The 20,250-nt window shown below is 39.4% G+C and overlaps 1 protein-coding gene across 2 annotated transcripts in view; it reads left to right on the plus strand.

The window, feature by feature from the left end:
• The window catches only part of DMXL2 (Dmx like 2), a 641,271-nt gene that overhangs the window by 308,733 nt on the left and 312,288 nt on the right, over positions 1 to 20,250 (plus strand). For both annotated transcript variants that reach the window (XM_053717470.1, XM_053717469.1), the window contains exons 14-15: positions 6,045 to 6,134; positions 14,997 to 15,114. In XM_053717470.1, the coding sequence (XP_053573445.1) occupies positions 6,045 to 6,134; positions 14,997 to 15,114 (208 nt within the window). The remainder of the gene's footprint in view (positions 1 to 6,044; positions 6,135 to 14,996; positions 15,115 to 20,250) is intronic.

A 20,250-nucleotide genomic window follows, 5' to 3' on the forward strand; every position in this document is an offset into this window, starting at 1 on the left:
TCATTCCCTTCAGTAGCTAGTGCATAGAGGTTTTAGGTCTCATGACTGCAGCATTGGACACGATCCCCTTTGCTCGTTTTCACATGAGACCTCTTCAGCTTTGTATGCTGAACCAATGGTGCAGGGATTATACAAAGATATCACAATTAATATCCTTAAATCCCAATGTTCGACTATCTCTGACTTGGTGGTTAGATCACCATCGTTTAGTTCGAGGGGCCTCTTTTGTTCGTCCAGCCTGGACTGTGATCACGACAGATGCGAGTCTTTCAGGTTGGGGAGCTGTCTGGGGATCTCTGACAGTGCAGGGGGTTTGGAAATCTCAAGTGGCGAGATTACCAATCAATATTTTGAACTCTGTGTGATTCTCAGAGATCTTCAGTTTTGGCCTCTTCTGAAGAGAGAACCGTTTATTTGTTTTCAGACAGACAATGTCACAACCGTGGCGTATGTCAATCATCAAGGTGGGACTCACAGTCCTCAAGCTATGAAAGAAGTATCTCGGATACTTGCATGGGCGGAATCCAGCTCCTGTCTAATTTCTGCGGTCCATATCCCAGGTATAGACAATTGGGAAGCGGATTATCTCAGTCGCCAGACTTTACATCCGGGAGAGTGGTCTCTTCACCCAGATGTGGTTTTTCAGATTGGTCAGATGTGGGGGCTTCCAGAAATAGATCTGTTGGCTTCTCATCTAAACAGGAAACTTCCCAGGTATCTGTCCAGGTCCAGGGATCCTCAGGCGGAAGCAGTGGATGCGTTGACACTTCCTTGGAGTTATCAACCTGCTTATATCTTTCCGCCTCTAGTTCTTCTTCCAAGAGTGATTTCCAAAATCATAATGGAGCGTTCGTTTGTACTGCTGGTGGCTCCAGCATGGCCACACAGGTTTTGGTATGCGGATCTTGTTCGGATGTCCAGTTGCCAACCTTGGCCACTTCCGTTAAGGCCAGACCTTCTATCTCAAGGCCCATTTTTGAAGGTATGGAAATTGAACGCTTAGTGCTTAGTCATAGAGGTTTCTCTGATTCAGTGATTAATACTATGTTGCAGGCTCGCAAATCTGTGTCTAGAAAGATTTATTACCGAGTTTGGAAGACTTACATTTCATGGTGTTCTTCTCATAAATTCTCTTGGCATTCTTTTAGAATTCCTAGAATTTTACAGTTTCTTCAGGATGGTTTAGATCAGGGTTTGTCTGCAAGTTCCTTGAAAGGACAAACCTCTGCTCTTTCTGTTCTGTTCCGTAGAAAAATTGCTAAGCTTCCTGATATTCATTGTTTTGTACAGGCTTTGGTTCGTATCAAGCCAGTCATTAAGTCAATCTCTCCTCCTTGGAGTCTTAATTTGTTTTTGAGGGCTTTACAGGCTCCTCCGTTTGAGCCTATGCATTCTCTGGACATTAAATTACTTTCTTGGAAAGTATTGTTCCTTTTGGCCATCTCTTCTGCTAGAAGAGTTTCTGAATTATCTGCTCTTTCTTGTGAGTCTCCTTTTCTGATTTTTCATCAGGAAAAGGCGGTTTTGCGGACTTCATTTAAATTTTTACCTAAAGTTTTGAATTCCAACAACATTAGTAGAGAAATTGTTGTCCCTTCGTTGTGTCCTAATCCTAAGAATTCTCTGGAAAGATCTTTACATTCTTTGGATGTGGTAAGAGCTTTGAAATATTATGTTGAAGCTACTAAAGAGTTCAGAAAGACTTCTAGTCTATTTGTTATCTTTTCTGGTTCTAGGAAAGGTCAGAAGGCTTCTGCCATTTCTTTGGCATCTTGGTTAAAGCTTTTGATTCATCATGCTTATTTGGTGTCTGGTAAATCCCTGCCTCAAAGGATTACAGCTCATTCTACTAGGTCAGTTTCCACTTCCTGGGCTTTTAAGAATGAAGCTTCTGTTGATCAGATTTGCAAAGCAGCAACTTGGTCTTCTTTGCATACTTTTACTAAATTCTACCATTTTGATGTTTTCTCTTCTTCAGAAGCAGTTTTTGGTAGAAAAGTACTTCAGGCAGCTGTTTCAGTTTGATTCTTCTGCTTATAATTCAATTTCTTTTCATTATAAAAATTAAAACTTTTGATATGGATTGTGGATTAATTTTTCAGCGGAATTGGCTGTCTTTTTATTTTTATCCCTCCCTCTCTAGTGACTCTTGCCTGGAGTTCCACATCTTGGGTATTTGCTATCTCATACGTCACTAGCTCAGGGACTCTTGCCAATTACATGAAAGAAAACATAATTTATGTAAGAATTTACCTTATAAATTCATTTCTTTCATATTGGCAAGAGTCCATGAGACCCACCCTTTTTATGGTGTTTATGATTTTTTTGTATAAAGCACAATTATTCCAATTCCTTGTTGATGCTTTCGCTCCTTTCTTATCACCCCACTTCTTGGCTATTCGTTAAACTGAATTGTGGGTGTGGTGGGGGTGTATTTATAGGCATTTTGAGGTTTGGGAAACTTTGCCCCTCCTGGTAGGAATGTATATCCCATACGTCACTAGCTCATGGACTCTTGCCAATATGAAAAAAATTAATTCATCAGGTAAATTCTTACATAAATTATGTTTTTTTATTCTGTCCCAGGGAGGTCTCAAACTTTTCCAGGCGCGTAGGCCTTGCACCAGATCTCTCTCTCGGTATGAAGGGTGTTCTACTTGTGTGTGGAATGTGTTTTTGTTGTTCGGTTTTGATATGTAGGATTTTATAAGGGTTCTTGCTGCTCTTAGGGACCGGATATCAGTTGTTTTAGTTTTGTTATATGAATGGTAGGCACTTTTACCTACTGTCCAATATTTGGTTCAAGCTAGGGATGGATTTAATCCGGCTTTCTCTCCTGTCTTACTCTTTGGAGCCTTTATTTGGTAATCACGATTTTGCAGCATTCCTTTTTAGAGCTATGCATCTTCCTTATGTTAATTTCTATCTTGGCAACCCAATGTTTTTGTTGCCTTTTCTCCTGCTCGAGGAGTTTCAGAGTTGTCTGCTCTTAAATGTGATCTCCCTTATTGGGGTATCACCAGGAAAAGGCTGATCTTTCATTTTTTCCTATCTATGATTTCTGCGGCTAACATAAATCATTAAATTGTCTCTTCTCTTCTTTCACATTTCGAGTTCTTCTATTGTAATTTGGATTTAGCTAGAGTCTAGACCATTAAGGCTCTATCTATATTCTACTAAGGAATCATAGATTGTCATTCCGGTTTCTTAATTTCTGGTAATTAATTTCTTATCTTATGGCTTATTTAGTAGCGGGCTAGCAACCTCTGGCTTGTTTTGCCCTCTCTCTTTTTGTTCGGTTGAACAGATTGGTGTGTTTGTACATTAACAATTTTCAGTCTGATTTTGTTTTGCCTTTACTGCAGCGTTTTTTGGGAGAAGTTTTCTTTGAGATAGTGCCTAGCAACTAGGGACTTTTTTCTTCTCCCACCCTACATTCTTTGTGGACTCCACAGCTTGGGTATAGTTTCCCATGTGTAAGAATAGGTTTTTGTGGACTATCACTACCATTAGAAAGAAAACATAATGTATTCCTACCTCATAAATTTTCTTTCTTGGTCTCCAAATCAAGGCTTTTCACATTAGCTTTTAAATGGAAGAATGTATTCGGTCCAGGTCTGGACTCCATTATTTCTACTGTAACATGTGGCAAGGGTACCTTTCTACCTCAGGACAAAAAGTCCAGACCAAAAGGGAAACCAGGTGTTTTTTTTCCATCCATTTTGTAAGAACAAGAATCAGTGATCCTTTTCTGCCCAGAAGACAGAAACACAAAAGGCTTACCTGGAAGCCTAACCCTGTCTGGAATAAATCCAAGCAACACAAGAAATCTTCCTCTGACTTTAAAACCGCATGAAGGTGCAGCCCTTATTACAGACATGGCTCTGGTAAGGGGCAGACTAAGCTTGTTCCAAGAAGTTTGGAAGCTGTCAGTTCAGGATCCCAAGGTCATAGATATTGTATATCAGGGGTACAGAATAGGCTTCAGGTCCAGACCTCCAAAGGGACGGTTTATTCTGTAACACATTACCAGAAACCCAGAAAAGAGAAAGTCTTTTCTACAATTTGTATAACGCCTAAGCAACATGGAGGTGATTACTCCAGTTCCCTTAAAAGATCAAGGAAGGGACTTTTACTCAAACCTCTTCAGTGCCCCAAAAATTCCTACAAGGTTTTTTTCCTATTTTCAGAAAATGTAATGTTTTATTTTTAATTCTAATTTGAGGACTTTACATTTGATCCAGGGTTTACACACAGCTCTCAAGATATGATTCTGCTTAATCAAGAGTGCTTCACTCACATATCATTTTGCATTTTGCTACTCCTGGGTTAAAAGTAAGGTACTGATGAAGACAACAAACTCAACGCAGTCTCTGAGCAACTTTAACCTTAGTGCCACAACATGACAAGTGTCATTGTCGGTTCTTAAAAACTGTTCTATGTTTTGCCAAAGTCAGTTGCTGCTTGTGATTTATAGGATAGTGTGAAGTGTCACTGCTCCCACTTCACACTTTGAAAACTTTTCATGGGTGTATTATAGTCTAGGTCAAAAAAGGCTGTGCCTAGGGCGGCAGATTTAGAGGGTGCGCCAAGCTCAGCTGATAGTTATATTTTTATTTATGTAATTTTTTAAATGTATTTTTTTTTTATTTATAAGACACCGACGTGTTGCGTATATGGGAAGGAGTAGGGGGTTCAGGGCGGCGTGCTGAACTGCTACTGTGCTGTAGGGGGAGATGGTGGACACAGTGCCATTACTATATGTGGGCAAACCACACACTACAAGGGGTGGGGTATGAACTTTCATAATGCCGTCCGACTGGCAAAATTTTCTTTGGAGAACATTGATATTCATAGATATATACACACATACATACAAGTATACTATTCAGATATTATGCAAGCAAATATCCATTTGGTGATGGCACTTTCAAATATCTTGTGTAAACATTTACCTGCCTACCTAGAGAATGTATACATGCCCTAAAGAAATATAAAACCCAAAAAATTTCTTTCAGGATTCAGATTAAGCATACAATTTTAAACAACTTTCTAATTTATTTATTTTATTACATTTGCTTTATTCTCTTGGTATCCTTTGTTGAAGAAGCAGTAATGCACTTCTAGGAGGTAGTTGAACGCATTTAGGTATTATTTTCAACAAAGGATACCAAGAAATTAACCAAATTAGATGACAAACGTAAATTGAAAAGTTGTTTAAAATACCATGCTCTACCCGAATCATGAAAGAAAAAAATTGTGTTTTCATGTCCCTTTAAGTTAAAGTTCCCTTCACAATTAACTTCCTTTCTCTCCTGCCCTTCAGTTTAGTTTTCATAATTTTAGGTTGACAGTGTAAATCTTTTTAGTCAATATTGGCTTTACATAACAGATCTTGATGCACAAAAGTTTTGTTTGTGTGGGGAATTTGGGCCTTACTTTAATTCATTAAGATAAACTGTGCTTACCTGTAGCAAGCAGACAAATATTTAGAGAAATAGGTTGGTATAGGTTGTTTGAATTACTGAACAATAGTTTTTTTAGGACACTCAAAGCTTGGGGCGAGTTTTATGGACCATGGCAGAAAATTCCACATAAATAGTGCATTACTAGAAAAATTACAGTATGTAGATGGGAATATGAAAAGGTCTTGGCCAGACTGAAGGGGGCCATTATGAGAATATTTGCAGACGTGGGCAGAGATATGAGAGGGTACAGTATTATTGTGGGTATTGTATGTTAATTATGAGAGTTTTTTTTTTCATTTTTTATTCTTGAGATTAAAAGAAAAGCCAGTGGCACTCTTCAGTGTCAACCACAAATAAATGCAAATCTTTATTACTCCAAAGATGTCCCAAAGCAAAATAGTTGTAGAGGAAATCAGTATTATTCTACTTGACAGTTTAGTATCGCATATGGCATTTCCTTGACACCCAACACTGTTGAAGGTCCAGTATCATATCCATTAATCTTATCTTTTAATTTGTGTTAACTTTCAATATTTAGTAAAGTTATAATTGATAATTACCTTTCTTTTCTTTTAGAGACTTATTGGAGAAGTTTTTAATATTGTGAGCCAGCAGTCTACCGCACGACCTGGATGTATAATTGAACTTGATGCAATAACTGACCAGGTAGCTTCTCATATATGTGGTTTTGCTAAATATCCTACCTTCATATGCAAGACTGAAGCACTCTTCTATCTTTACTGGATTTATGCATTGGTTATTGTCACAATATTTTACCTTTAGAGATGTACTTGTACACTAAACGGATCCAGATGTATTATTTTTAATTATTCCTTATACAGGTAATGTTTTATTTGACACTATGGTAGATGTTGTTTTTTTTGATTACCCAGGGCCACTATATAATTATCTGTACAAAGTAGTAGTTTAATGCATTGCCTGTACAAATCGGTAACATAATGTGTTGTCTGCATTTTGTGTAAGTTTTTTTTAATATTTCTTTCATAAAGGTGGTGAGAGTCCATAATCGATTACTCCTGGGAATACCCCTGACCACTAGCAGGAGGCAAAGATCCCATAACTCCAAGAGCCCTTAAAAATCCATCCCACCTTACTGGAAACTAGTCTTGTCTTTGCATTTGCAGAAGAAAGGTGAGGAATGGAAATGCTCCATGTGTTTGTGAGAAGGATTCTCAGACTGATTTGAGGCCCAATTTCCCCTCAAAGAGCTACCGTTTAGACAGAGATGTCTTTGGAGATGTCATTTTTCCAGTCAATTTTAGATCTGGAACTATGGGAGTAATGGATCCAGCTCTGCATTTGGAACAGGGTTAGGTATTTTATTACAACCTCTTTATTGTTCCCAAGAAAGAAGCAACTTCTAGACCAGTTCTGGATTTGAAAACTTTAAACAAGTTTCTCGGGTTCCTTCTTTCAAGATGGAAATTATTTGGACTATTCTTCATCTTGTTCAACGAGGATAGTTCATATCATGTTTATCTTCATATCCCTATTCACAGGGTACGTAATCAGTTTCTAAGATTTGCATTCCTAGTCAAGTATTTTCAGTTTTTTGCTCTTTTTTTTTGGTCTGGCTACCGCTCCCATAGTCTTTACAAAGGTTCTGGGGTCTCTTATTGGTCAATAAGAGCTTAGGGTGTTTTGGTGGTTCCTTACCTGGATGATATCTTGGTACAGGCTCCATCTTTACATTTTGCAGTATCTCATTCCAACAGACTTTCCTTATTTCTTCAAGAGCATGGTTGGAAAGTAAAGTTTCCTAAAAGTTATCTGTTCCTTAAGACCAGGATTACTTTTCTGGGTGTAAAATTCGACTCAGTCTCCATGACACTTTCTTTGATAGAAGAGAGAAGGGTGAAGTTACTCTCAGCCTGTGCAAATCTTCAGTCAGTTCCCTCTCCTTCTGTAGCTCTTTGTATAGAAGTTTTAGTACTGATGATAGCAGCTTCCGATGCTATTTCTTTTGCTTGGTTTCAAATGGGGCCTTAAAGGATTGAACATGAGGCTCAAAGGATTATTTTGGCTGCCAAAACAACTCAATCCCTTTCCTAGTGGATCAATCATCAGTCTATTGTTCTGGGGGCATCCTTTGTCCATACAAATTGGACTGTGAACTCGACATATGCAAGTCTTTTTGGTTGCTTTATAAGGTGTAGTTGCCCATATTCTGAAACTCTGAGCAATTTTTAGGGCCCTTTATTGCTGGCCTCCCTAGAAAGAAAAGATTTATCTGCGTTTCCAGTCAGACAATATCACAGCATTGGCTTACCTCAATCATCAAGATGTAACTCTCAGTTCCCTGAAGTATGTTTCCTGAATTCTAAATTGGACAGATAGCAATTCATTTATAAGTTCTGCAGTACATATTCCATGTGTAAGCAATTGGGAAGCAAACTTTCTTAGTTGCCTATCCATCCATCCTTGGGAGGAATGTCCTCTTCATCTGGAAGTTTTCAGTTATATTGTACATCTGTGTGGTCTTTTGTAAACAGATCTCATGACTTCTTGTTGGAACAACAAGCTCCCCAGATAGCTAGGTCCAGGGATCCTCAGGCAAAGTTTGTGGATTCTCTTCTAGTTCCTGGGTTGTTTCATCTGGCCTACATTTTTCCACCTCTTGTTCAATTTCCAAGGGTAATAGCCTGGATCAAGCAGGAGGTCTCATCAGTAATTCGTATTGCTCCAGCTTTGCCTCGCAAGACTTGGTTTGCAGATCTGGTGCAGATATCTGGTTGTCCTCCATGGCCTCTACCTCTGCATCACAACCTTCTGTCTCAAGGTCCATTTTTTCATCTGGGTATTAGTTTTTTTTAACTTTAAGGCAGAGCGGTTTTTCTGATTCTGACATTGAAACTTTGGTTCAGGCCCATAAACATATGACAAGGAACATTTATCACAAGGTTTGGAAGGCTTTTATTGCCTAGTGTGTGGAATATGGGCTCAGCTGGCATGCTTTTAGAATTCCTAGAATTTTACAATTTCTTCAGGATGGTTTGCATAAAGGTTTATCTGCTAGTTCTTTAAAGGGCCAGATCTCTGCTCTAAAAGGCACAAAGTAGAACCAGCACTTGAGTGAGCAAAAATCAACAGTCTTTATTTATTTATTTTATTTCAACAGATTAAAAAATACATGCAGGGTTACCACAAATGCAAACGTCTGATGCGTTTTGCACCCTTTAGTGCTACTTACTCATAGTACATGCTAGTGTACTGCTGTTGCTTATTATTTATATTAAAACAGAGTTAATCCCTTAGAGTCCCTTAAAGGAACTAAAATAAAAACAAAACATTTGCGGGGGAAAATGTCTCTGACTGAAAAGATCATAATACAGCAACTGGTTATCCAGGACATGGTACACATTGCACTATTGTATAGCATATCTACAAAAATCAAGGCTACAATAACATATGCAAAAACTGGGTACAGGTATGACACTCAGACAACATATATTAATAATATATATCTCAGCTGTTATATACTAGCATATATAAATATGTGTATATATATGTATATATATGGGATTCTCGTTATCAATAAAATAACTGATGTCCCACTCTTTAGTCATACCATTTGGAATTAATAATTATAACTCAGCTGTTAGCTGGGAATACTAGCAGCTTTTTAGTTAAATTTATCAGATGTGATTCAAATTGCAAAATTCTATTTACGTAATAAGGGCAAATTGGAAGGTTATGGAAGTATATTAATATGTATGTGTATATAAACAAAATTGAAGAAAGGCAGGCACACTCACTTTCCAATCAGCAACCAGGGTGTCCAGCTTAATTGTAAAATATCCAAACAAATACCCCACGATAGTTATACATGGAAAGCGACACTCACTGGATTTTGAAGCAAAGCAAAAAAATCTTTATTTTTAGAACAGTCCTGTGACGTTTCTGGATCGTGAACCCCTTCTTCAGACAGTGCAAAGTGAATTAAACAAATGCTATGTATAACATGTACAATAAAATATGCAAATAATAATCAAGTAACAAACAAAAAACATTGAACATACCCCTCTGTACGTTTGTGAACCGTAGCGGTTTGAAAACCAAACACTTCCGGTATCGTCTTAAATGTGATCTTAGCCTAGCATCACCATGGTGATGTGAATACACAAATTTACAAGTTGTAAAACGAAAGAAAAAAATAGGGTGACTTAATATGTGCTGACAACATATTGTCAATATCTAAGGTGTTAGTGTACCAATAGAGATAAACCATATAAATAACATAATAGCCAAACGACTGTGATTTTGAGAAACAAATAACACCAGTAATAGTGGATTAGATCTGCAGAGAATTTGGATAGGAGGCTATAATGTCTGGTAAAGCAAAGAGTTACATTGCGGGGAAATCCTCCCTTTGCGAAAACAGCCTTATCATATTAGAATTCTAGGATATGCTAGGCGCTCACTGCTACAGCCAATAGCACAGTATGTAGATTCCATTCTACAACCATTAGTCCTACACATGCCATCTAACATACGTGACTCTGGACATTTAATCTCTAAATGAAATACCTTACAAGATATCACTCCACAGGATATTCTCGTCACCTTAGATGTTAATAGTCTCTAACCTGCATACCACAGCAAGAGGGACTAGCTGCTGCGCAGGCCCAATTACTAAGATACCCATACATTGGACCGCCACCAGATGTAATTGGCGAACTTCTACATTTATACCTAAATCTAAACTATTTCAAATTTGAAAATAAATACTGCTTACAAATAGCAGGGACTGTCATGGGCTCAAAAGTAGCACCATGCTATGCTAACTTTTTTTGTATACAAAATACATGTCTTTTGGATACAACAGAAGTACTATCTTACTTTCGCTACATAGATGATGTTTTATTAATTTGGCGTGGAGATTAAACATCACTGTTAAATTGGTTTGCTAAACTAAATGCTCTACCTAGTCCCCTAAAATTCAAAATCCAATATAACAAAGAACAGATTGATTTTCTGGATATTAGGATCTTCAAGTGTGACCAGAAATTGGGTACCATTTTGTACAGAAAACAAACTGACAGAAACTCAATTCTTTATGGCAAGAGCTACCATCTGCCAGCCCTTTTACGTGCGATTTCAAAAGCACAATTCGACAGAGTGATACGAAATAACACCTTAGAGGACAACAAACAAACACTAATAAAAGAAATGGGTACTTGTAAAGCGCGGCTAATCACCCGTAAGTGTCTCAAGGCGCTGATCATTTAAGCGACCTTGGAAGGATGAAAGGCTGAGTGGATCTCGCCGGGGATCGAACCTGTAACCCTTGGGTTGCTACAGAGCTTAGCCACAGTGCCTTAGCATGCTGAGCTATCTGTCCAGTAACTGCTTGCCGTTACACGCTCAAGTCCATGTCAGAAGCACTGCTGCAACACTGTCAGACTTTAGAGGCTGTGCCTGTTCCACAGCATTGATCTTGGAGGGTAATACTATTTTTTATATATACATTTAAATAAAAAAAACACTATACAGGGTCACAGTGTGGCTCCTTTATACCTTGATAGGATCAAGGGTTAATATCTCCTTCAGGGAGATTATTTGAACAGTTTGGGGATTTATATCTGCTTAATGTGAGAGGTTTTTTTTAGGCTCATAGGCTGTGTGTTTTTGGCTTGGAACAAACAGGTTTTACTTTCATTTTCAAGTGTTGGGCAGCTTATAATAGCTTGGCGCCCTTTTTCATAGCAGGGGAAGTACTGTCTTACGGATCCTGCTGCAGACATCACTCCTGAGGAAAGCGTTTTCACTGTTAGCTGTCTGGGTGTAGGAGGTGGTGAGTGCCCCAGCCATTGGGAGTACTGTATTAAGGTGCCATTTTTCAAATAAAAGCGTTTCTTTTTGATTGATTGTCCTTCTGTGGGTATATACAAAGCTATGTAGGACTCTGATACTACATTAGAAGGTTCCGCTCCTTCTGTACTGAATAATAATTCCTGTTTATATTGTTAGGAGGCTGTGGTTTGCCCGCCTGCTCAATTTTGTTCCATTTGCCTAAACACTGTTCTAAAGTCTAAGAATGGAGATAAGCCTGCTAATACTCATAGCGCTATTAGCCCTTCTGAGCCGTCTACTTCTCAGGAATCTGGGTCCCAAGAAATTACTACCCTCTCTACATTACCCGCTCCACATGCAGTTCCCCACGGCTCAACTAATCCTCCATCTGGAGAGGGCTTTTTTCCAGCGGACTATACCTTACAGTTACAATCGGCTGTGTTTGCGGCCCTGAGTGCCTTACCTCGCTCTAACAAACGCAAGAGTAAGGTTAAACCTAGTTCTCCTGACCTAAAATCATCTAAATATATGTCAGATTTAGCTACTATATCCCAGCTATCCAAGGATGAGTTAACCTCTGTAGCTTCAGAGGTGAACTTTCTGAGTCGGAGACTTCAGTTACTAAACCTCCTTCAATGGAGGAACCCTCCTTTAGATTTAAAATTGAGCATCTGCATTTTTTATTAAAGGAGGTTCTGTCTACTCTAGAGGTCCCAGAGGCTACACTCCCTGAGGGGCCTAAGATCCCTAAATTAGACAGAATTTACGAAGATATGAAGGTCCCTCTGACTTTTCCTGTGCCAGTCAAGATGGGAACATTATTAGTAGCGCATGGGAAAGAGTAGGAAATTCTTTTTCCCCCCCTTGTCTACTTTTTAAATATTATTCCCTGTCCCTGACTCTCAATTAGATCTGTGGGGCTTCATCCCGAAGGTGGATGGCGCTATTTCCACACTGGCTAAGCATACTACTATCCCTCTGGAGGATCGTTCTTCTTTTAGAGAGCCTATGTATAAAAAAAAAGGAGAAAGAAAAAAGATGTTTCAACATATAGGGTTTTTATTTCAACCGGCGGTAGCTGTAGCAGCGGTTGCTGGAGCAGCTATCTACTCGGAGCTCATTGAGGTGGAGACTCCCCTCAAGGATATTCAGGAGCGAATTAAGGCACTGAGAATTGCTAACTCCTTCATCTGTGACGCAAATATGCAGATTATTCGCATAAATGCAAAGGCTGCTGGCTTTGCGGTTTTAGCCCACCGGGCTCTCTGGTTGAAGTCTTGGTCTGTGGATATGACTTCTAAATCCAGACTCCTTTCTCTTCCCTTCAAGGGGAAGATTTTATTTGCTCCAGGGCTGGACCCCATTATCTCTACGGTTACCGGAGGGAAAGGTGCCTTTCTACCGCGAGATAAGAAGAATAGGCCTAAGGGACAGCAATTGTCTAATTTTTGTTCCTTTCCTGCTCACAAGTCACAACAACAGCAGTCCTCTTCCAAGTCTGAGCAGTCCAAGAGTAATTGGAAGCCTGCTCGCTCCTGGAATAAGTCCAATCAGACTAAGAAGTCCGCTGAGAACAAATCGGCATGAAGGGGTGGCCCCGATCCGGGATCCGATCGAGTAGGGGGCAGACTGTCTGTCTCTCTTTTTTCAGATGCTTGGTTACAGGATCCTTGGGTCCTGGAGGTTGTATCTCAAGGATACAGGGTAGGATTCAAGTCTCATCCGCCCAGGGGCAGATTCCTACTCTCCAGTTTTTAAACAACACCAGAAAAGAGGGCTGCCTTCTTAGGTTGCATAAGGGATCTCTCCTCTCTAGGAGTAATTGTCCCGTTACCTACAGCAGAAAGAGGTTTGGGGTTTTATTCAAACCTTTTGGTGGTTTCAAAGAAGACTTCTGGACCTAAAGTGCCTAAACAAGTTTCTGAGTGTTCCCTCTTTCAAGAATGGAGACAATACGGTCAATCCTTCCTCTGGTTCAGGAAGGACAGTTTATGACCACAATAGACCTGAAGGATGCATACCTTCACGTTCTGATTCACAGGGAACATTTTCAGTTCCTGAGGTTTGCTTTTCTGTATAAGCACTTCCAGTTAATAGCTCTACCATTTGGCCTAGCTACTGCTCCAAAGATATTTACAAAGTTTCTGGGGGCTCTTCTAGCCGTTGCCAGAACATGAGGTATTGTATTAGCACTTTACCTGAACGATATCTTGGTACAGGCACCATCTTTTCTTCTAGAGGAAGAACATTCAGAGTCCCTTCTCAGTCTTCTTCGATCACATGGATGGAGAATAAACTTGGAAAAGAGTTCTCTTACTCCAAGTACAAGGGTGAATTTCCTGGGAACTATAATATACTCAATATTCATGAGAATATTCCTCACAGATCAGAGACGTTGCAAGCTAACTTCTGCATGTCAGGCTTCCTCAAGACCGTCAGTGTATGGAGGTAATCGGACTCATGGTGTCCTGCATGGACATCATTCCTTTTGCCAGATTCCATTTCAGACCCTTACAACTATGCATGCTGAGACAATGGAACGGCGACCATATAGATTTGTCTCAACAGATTGTGCTGGACAGCCTGTCGAGAGACTTGCTCTCCTGATGGCTCTGTCCAGATCATCCGTCCTAAGGCACGTGCTTTTTAAGATCATCCTGGGAGATTGTGACTACGGATGCAAGCCTTTCCGGCTGGGGAGACGTTTGGGGTGCCAAGAAGGCACAAGGTCTGTGGACTCAGGAGGAGTCCTCCCTTCCGATCAATATTTTGGAACTCCGGGCCATCTTCAATGCCTTAAAGGCTTGGCCTCTTCATTGTTTGTTCCAGTTTATCTGATTCCAATCAGACAATATAACCTCAGTTGCCTATATCAACCATCAAGGGGGAAAGAGAAGTTCCTTGGCAATGAGAGAAGCATCTCAGATATTAGAGTGTGCGGAGACTCACAAATGTATGCTGTCAGCAATCCACATTGCAGGTGTGGACAACTGGGAAGCGGACTTCCTCAGCAGACAATCATTTCACCCAGGGGAGTGGTCTTTTCACCCTGAGGGGTTTGCAGACATATGCAGCGAGTGGGGGACACCGGAGATAGATCTCGTGGCATCCCGCCTCAATATCAAACTACCCAGGTACGGGTTGAGGTTGAGGGATCCTCAGGTGGGATTGATAGATGACCTATCAGTACCTTGGAGGTTCAGACTCATATCTTTTTCCTCCATTACCACTTCTCCCTCTTGTGGTGGCTCGCATCAAGCAGGGGTGAGTATCTGTGATTCTGATTGCTCCGTCGTGGCCGCATAGGACGTGGTTTGCGGATCTGGTGGGGATGTCCTCATCACCTCAGTGGAGGTTACCTTGTCGCAGAGATCTGCTGATACAGGGTCCCTTCGTTCACCAAAATCTAGATTCTCTTTCATGGTGGTGAGAGTCCACGAGACCCCCTCTTTATTTTCTGTATATTGATTTGTTTTTCTGTCGGCAGTTCAAGTATGCACCTCTGTTTTTCCTGCTCTTTTTTTATCTTGTTCAGAATAGTTTCCTATAAGGTGGGTGGGTTTTTTTAAGGGCTCTGGGAGTTTTAGGATATTTGCCTTCGTCTAGTGATCAGGAGTATAAAATTCCCAGGAGTAATGGGTTGTGGGCTTTCACCACCATGAAAGAAATTAATTTAAAATGTAAGCATAAATTATATTTTTTGTTTGTTAATAGTGTGGATCAAGCACACAACTGCTTCATGTTTTTCAAGAAGATTTTATATTGGGTTATAAACCACACAAAGAAGAATTGAAAGAGTCTGAACCTGAAGTTTTCTTCCAACCATCTCAAGGTATCAGAACAATTTACAAGCACTGCAATCTCATTTAAAATATCTACTTAAAACCAGATTGAAGAGAATATTTTTAATTAACATGGCACTGCCAAAAACAGTTTATGATTTTTAGTTTTTTTGTTTGCTTGTTAAAGAAACAAAAATAACCTATTACTGTATTGTCTATTATTTTTTCTTCTCTAAGTGAATGCTACCAATTGTTCGTAACTTTTTTTTGTGACAGTATGGTTTTATCCACAATTATTAATCTTCACATATGTTTAATAAGTATGTATTTCTTTTATGTAATTGGCAAGAGTCCATGAGCTAGTGACGTATGGGATATACAATCCTACCAGGAGGGGCAAAGTTTCCCAAACCTCAAAATGCCTATAAATACACCGCTCACCACACCCACAATTCAGTTTTACAAACTTTGCCTCCTATGGAGGTGGTGAAGTAATTTTGTGCTTGATTTTTATGATTTCTTCTGTGATAAGCGCTTCTAAGCATTCTAAAGCTCAATGCCTCTGAGTACAGTGTTTGTCAGAGGGATGTGAAGAGAGTATCGCCTATTTGATTTTATGGTTTTCCTTGCAGGAAATCTTTTCAAGGGTTCTCTGTTATCGGTCGTAGGGATTCATCTCCTACCTTCCTTTTCAGATCGACGATATACTCTTATATACCATTACCTCTGCTGATGGCTTTCAGTACTGGTTTGGCTATCTGCTATATGTGGATGGGTGTCTTTCGGTAAGTATGTATCATTATTTAAGACACTCTCAGCTATGGTTTGGCGCTTTATGTATTAATATAAAGTTTTATATATATATATATATATATATATATATGTATTTTACTTATATTTGCCATGAGTCAGGTCTATGTGTATTTCCCTTTGCAGTCCAGCAGTTTCATTATGGGAATCATGTTTTAGGAAGATTGTCTTACCTGGGGTATAGTCTTTTTTCAATTTGACTTGTTTTTTCTTGGATAACTTGCGGGCAAATTAGGCTTGTGAGGGCGCAAAATGCTGTTATTTATTGTGTCATTTTTGGCGCTAGAATTTTTTTGGGCGCGAATGTGCGTCTGTCATGACGCAAGTTTGTCATTTCCTGCATCTTAGTTGACGCTAGGTTGTTTGGCGCGAAATTGTATTTGTTATGACGCAAGTTGCGTCATTTCCGGATGTTTGTTGGTGCCAAAACATTTCTCGACTTCCTTTTGCATCGTACATCATACTTGGCGCCAAAAAAAAAATAGTTTTATTTTACCTCACTTCCTATATGCTCCTTATCTTCTTTATGCTCAGAGGGCTATGCTATTTGCTTTTTTTGCCAATTTTAGCATTTGCATTTTTTCCCATTCCTGAAACTGCTATATGTGGAAATAAGATATTTCTGTTTAATGTTATTTTTTCTTTTTTACATTTTACAAGATGTCTCAATCTGATCCTGTCTCAGAAGCTGCTGTAGGAACCATGCTGCCTGAACACAGTTCTACCAAAGCTAAGTGTATCTGTTGTAAGCTAGTGGAGATTATATCTCCAGCTGTAGTATGTAACAGTTGTCATGATAAGCTTTTGCATGCAGAAAAGGTTTCTATTAGTGCTAGTACAGTATCTGTTGTTTCTTCAACATCTAAAGTACATGATATCCCTGTTGATATGAAAAATTATATTGCTGAGGTCGATACAGAAGGCTATGGCTGCTATACCGCCTTCAAATAAACGTAAACGGTCTTTTAAAACTTTTCATAATACTGATGAAATTTGTAATGACCGGCAACATACTGATATATCCTCCTCTGATGAGGATCTCTCTGACTCAGAAGATCCTACTTCAGACATTGACACTGATAAATCATCTTATCTTTTTATGATTGAGTATATTCATTCTTTGTTAAAAGAAGTGTTAATAACTTTGGATATTGAGGAGTCTGATCCTCTTGATAATAAATCCAGTAAGCGTTTAAATTTTGTCTATAAACCTCCTGTGACTACTCCTGAGGTTTTTCCTGATGCTTTTTCTGATGTGATTGCTAAGGAATGGTCTAAGCCTGGTATTTCTTTTGTTCCTTCTTCAAGGTTTAAAAAGTTGTATCCTTTGCCAGTGACTAAATTAAAGTTTTGGGAAAAAGTCCCTAAGGTTGATGAGGCTATTTCTACTCTTGCTAAACGTACTGCTATTCCTATGGAAGATAGTACCTCTTTTAAGGATCCTTTGGATAAGAAGATTGAATCTTATCTAAGGAAAGCTTATTTGCATTCTGGCTATATGCTCAGACCTGCCATTTCTATGGCTCATGTTGCAGCTACATCAACTTTTTGGTTGGATAGCTTAGCACAACGGAAAAAGACTCTGATTTGCATAGCATTGTTCGTTTGCATCAACATGCTAATTATTTTATCTGTGATGCTATTTTTTATATCATCAACATTAATGTTAAATCTATGTCTTTGGCTATTTTAGCTAGAAGAGCTTTATGGCTCAAATCATGGAATGCCGACATGGTATCTAAATCTAGGTTACTATCTCTATCATTCCAGGGTAATAATTTGTTTGGTTCCCAGTTGGATTCTATTATTTCCACTATTACTGGGGGAATGGAGTTTTTTTGCCTCAAGATAAAAATTCTAAAGGCAAATCTAAAGCTTCTAATCGGTTTAGTTCCTTTCATCAGAATAGAGAACAGAAAACCACTCCTTCCCCTAAAGACTCTGGCTTCAATTTGAAGCCATCCTCGAGTTGGAATAACTCCAAGCCTTACAAGAAACCAAAGCCAGCCCCCAAGACTGCACGAAGGTGTGGCCCTTGATCCAGTTCTGCTGGTGGGGGGCAGATTGAAATTATTTCAAGACGTTTGAGCAGGTTCCATTCAGAATCAAGATTCAGAATATTGTCTCTCAGGGGTATCAAATAGGTTTCAGAATAAGACCTCCTGTGAGAAGATTTTTTCTCTCATGTTCCAACAAATCCTGTGAAAGCTCAGGCTCTTCTAAAATGTGTTTTTAGATCTAGAGCTTTCAGGAATGAATGTACCAGTTCCAATTCTGGAACAGGGTCTGGGTTTTTATTCAAATCTATTCATTGTCCCGAAGAAGGAAAATTCTTTCAGACCAGTTCTGGGTCTGAAGTTTTTTAATAATTTTGTAGGAGTCCCAACTTTCAAGATGGTGACTATAAGGACTATTCTGCCTTTTGTTCATCAAGGTCTTTACATGTCCTCAATAAACTTACAGGATGCGTAGCTTCATATTCCGATTCATCCAGACCACTGTCAGTTTCTGAGATTCTCTTTTCTAGACGAGCATTACCAGTTTGTTGCTCTTCCATTTGGCCTAGCAACAGCTCCAGGAATCTTTTTGAAGGTTCTCTGTGCCCTTCTATCTGTAATCAGAGAGCAGGGTATTGCGGTGTTTCCTTATTTGGACGATATCTTGGTACTGGCTCAATCTTTTAATTTAGCATAATCTCACACAAATTAACTTGTGTTGTTTCTTCAAAGACATGGTTGGAGGATAAATTTACCAAAGAGTTCCTTGATTCCTCAGACAAGGGTCACCTTTTTAGGTTTCCAGATAGATTCAGTGTCCATGACTCTGTCTTTAACAGACAAGAGACAAATTAAATTGGTTTCTGCCTGTTGAAACCTTCAGTCTCGATCATTCCCTTCAGTGGCTATGTGCATGGATGTTTTAGGTCTCATGACTGCAGCATCGGACGCAATCCCCTTTGCTCGTTTTCATATGAGACATCTGCAGCTTTGTATCAATGGTGCAGGGATTATACTCGGATATCACAGTTCATATACTTAAATCCCAACATTCAACTCTCTCTGTCCTGGTGGTTAGTCCATCATCGGATTATTCAAGGGGCCTCTTTTGTTCATCCTGCCTGGACTGTGATTTCAACAGATGCAAGTCTCACAGGTTGGGGAGCTGTCTGGGGGTCTCTGACAGTGCAAGGAGTTTGGAATCTTCAAGAGGCGAGGTTACCAATCAATATTTTAGAACTCTGTGCTATTTTCAGGGCTCTTCAAGCTTGGCCGCTATTAAAGAGAGAATTATTCATTTGTTTTCAGACAGACAATATCACAACTGTGGCATATGTCAATCATCAAGGGGGGACTCGCAGTCCTTTAGAGATGAAAGAAGTATCTCAGATAATTTCTTGGACGGAATCCAACTCCTGTTTAAATTCTGCTATTCATATCCCAGGTATAGACAATTGGGAAGCGGATTATCTCAGTCGTCAGTCCTTACATTCAGGGGAGTGGTCTCTCCATCCAGATGTATTTTGTCAGATCGTACAGATGTGGGGTCTCCCCGAAATAGATCTCATGGCTTCCCATCTAAACAAGAAGCTTCCCAGGTACCTTTCCAGGTCCAGGGATCCTCAGGCGGAGATGGTGGATGCGTCAGCAGTTCCTTGGTTTTACCAACTTGCTTACATTTTTCCGCCTCTAGTTCTTCTTCCAAGGGTGATCTCAAAGATCATATTGGAACAATTGCATGTGTTTCTGATAGCACCAGCATGGCCTCACAGGTTTTGGTATGCGGATCTTGTCCGGATGTCCAGTTGCCATTTTTTTTCACTTTAAGGCCGGACCTTCTGTCTCATGGGCCGTTTTTCCATCAGGATCTCAAATCGCTAAATTTGAAGGTATGGAAATTGAATGCTTAGTGCTTAGTCATAGAGGTTTCTCTGACTCAGTAATTAATACTATGCTACAGGCTCGTAAGTCTGTTTCAAGGAAGATTTATTATCGGGTTTGGAAAACCTATATTTCATGGTGTTTTTCTCATAAATTCTTTTGGCATTCTTTTAGGATTCCTAGAATTTTACAGTTTCTTCAGGATGGTTTGGATAAAGGTTTGTCTGCATGTACCTTGAAGGGACAAATCTCTTTCTTCATAGAAAGATTGCTAAACTTCCTGATATTCACTGTTTTGTTCAGGCTTTGGTTCGAATAAAGCCTGTTGTTAAATCTCTCCTCCTTGGAGTCTTAATTTGGTTTTGAAGGCTTTGCAGGCTCCACCTTTTTAGCCTATGCATTCTTTGGATATTAAACTATTTTCTTGGAATGTGTTGTTTCTTTTGGCTATCTCTTCAGCTAAAAGAGTTTCTGAATTGTCTGCTCTCTCTTGTGAGT

This window comes from Bombina bombina, chromosome 6, assembly GCF_027579735.1.
Source record: "Bombina bombina isolate aBomBom1 chromosome 6, aBomBom1.pri, whole genome shotgun sequence".
NCBI lineage: Eukaryota > Metazoa > Chordata > Amphibia > Anura > Bombinatoridae > Bombina > Bombina bombina.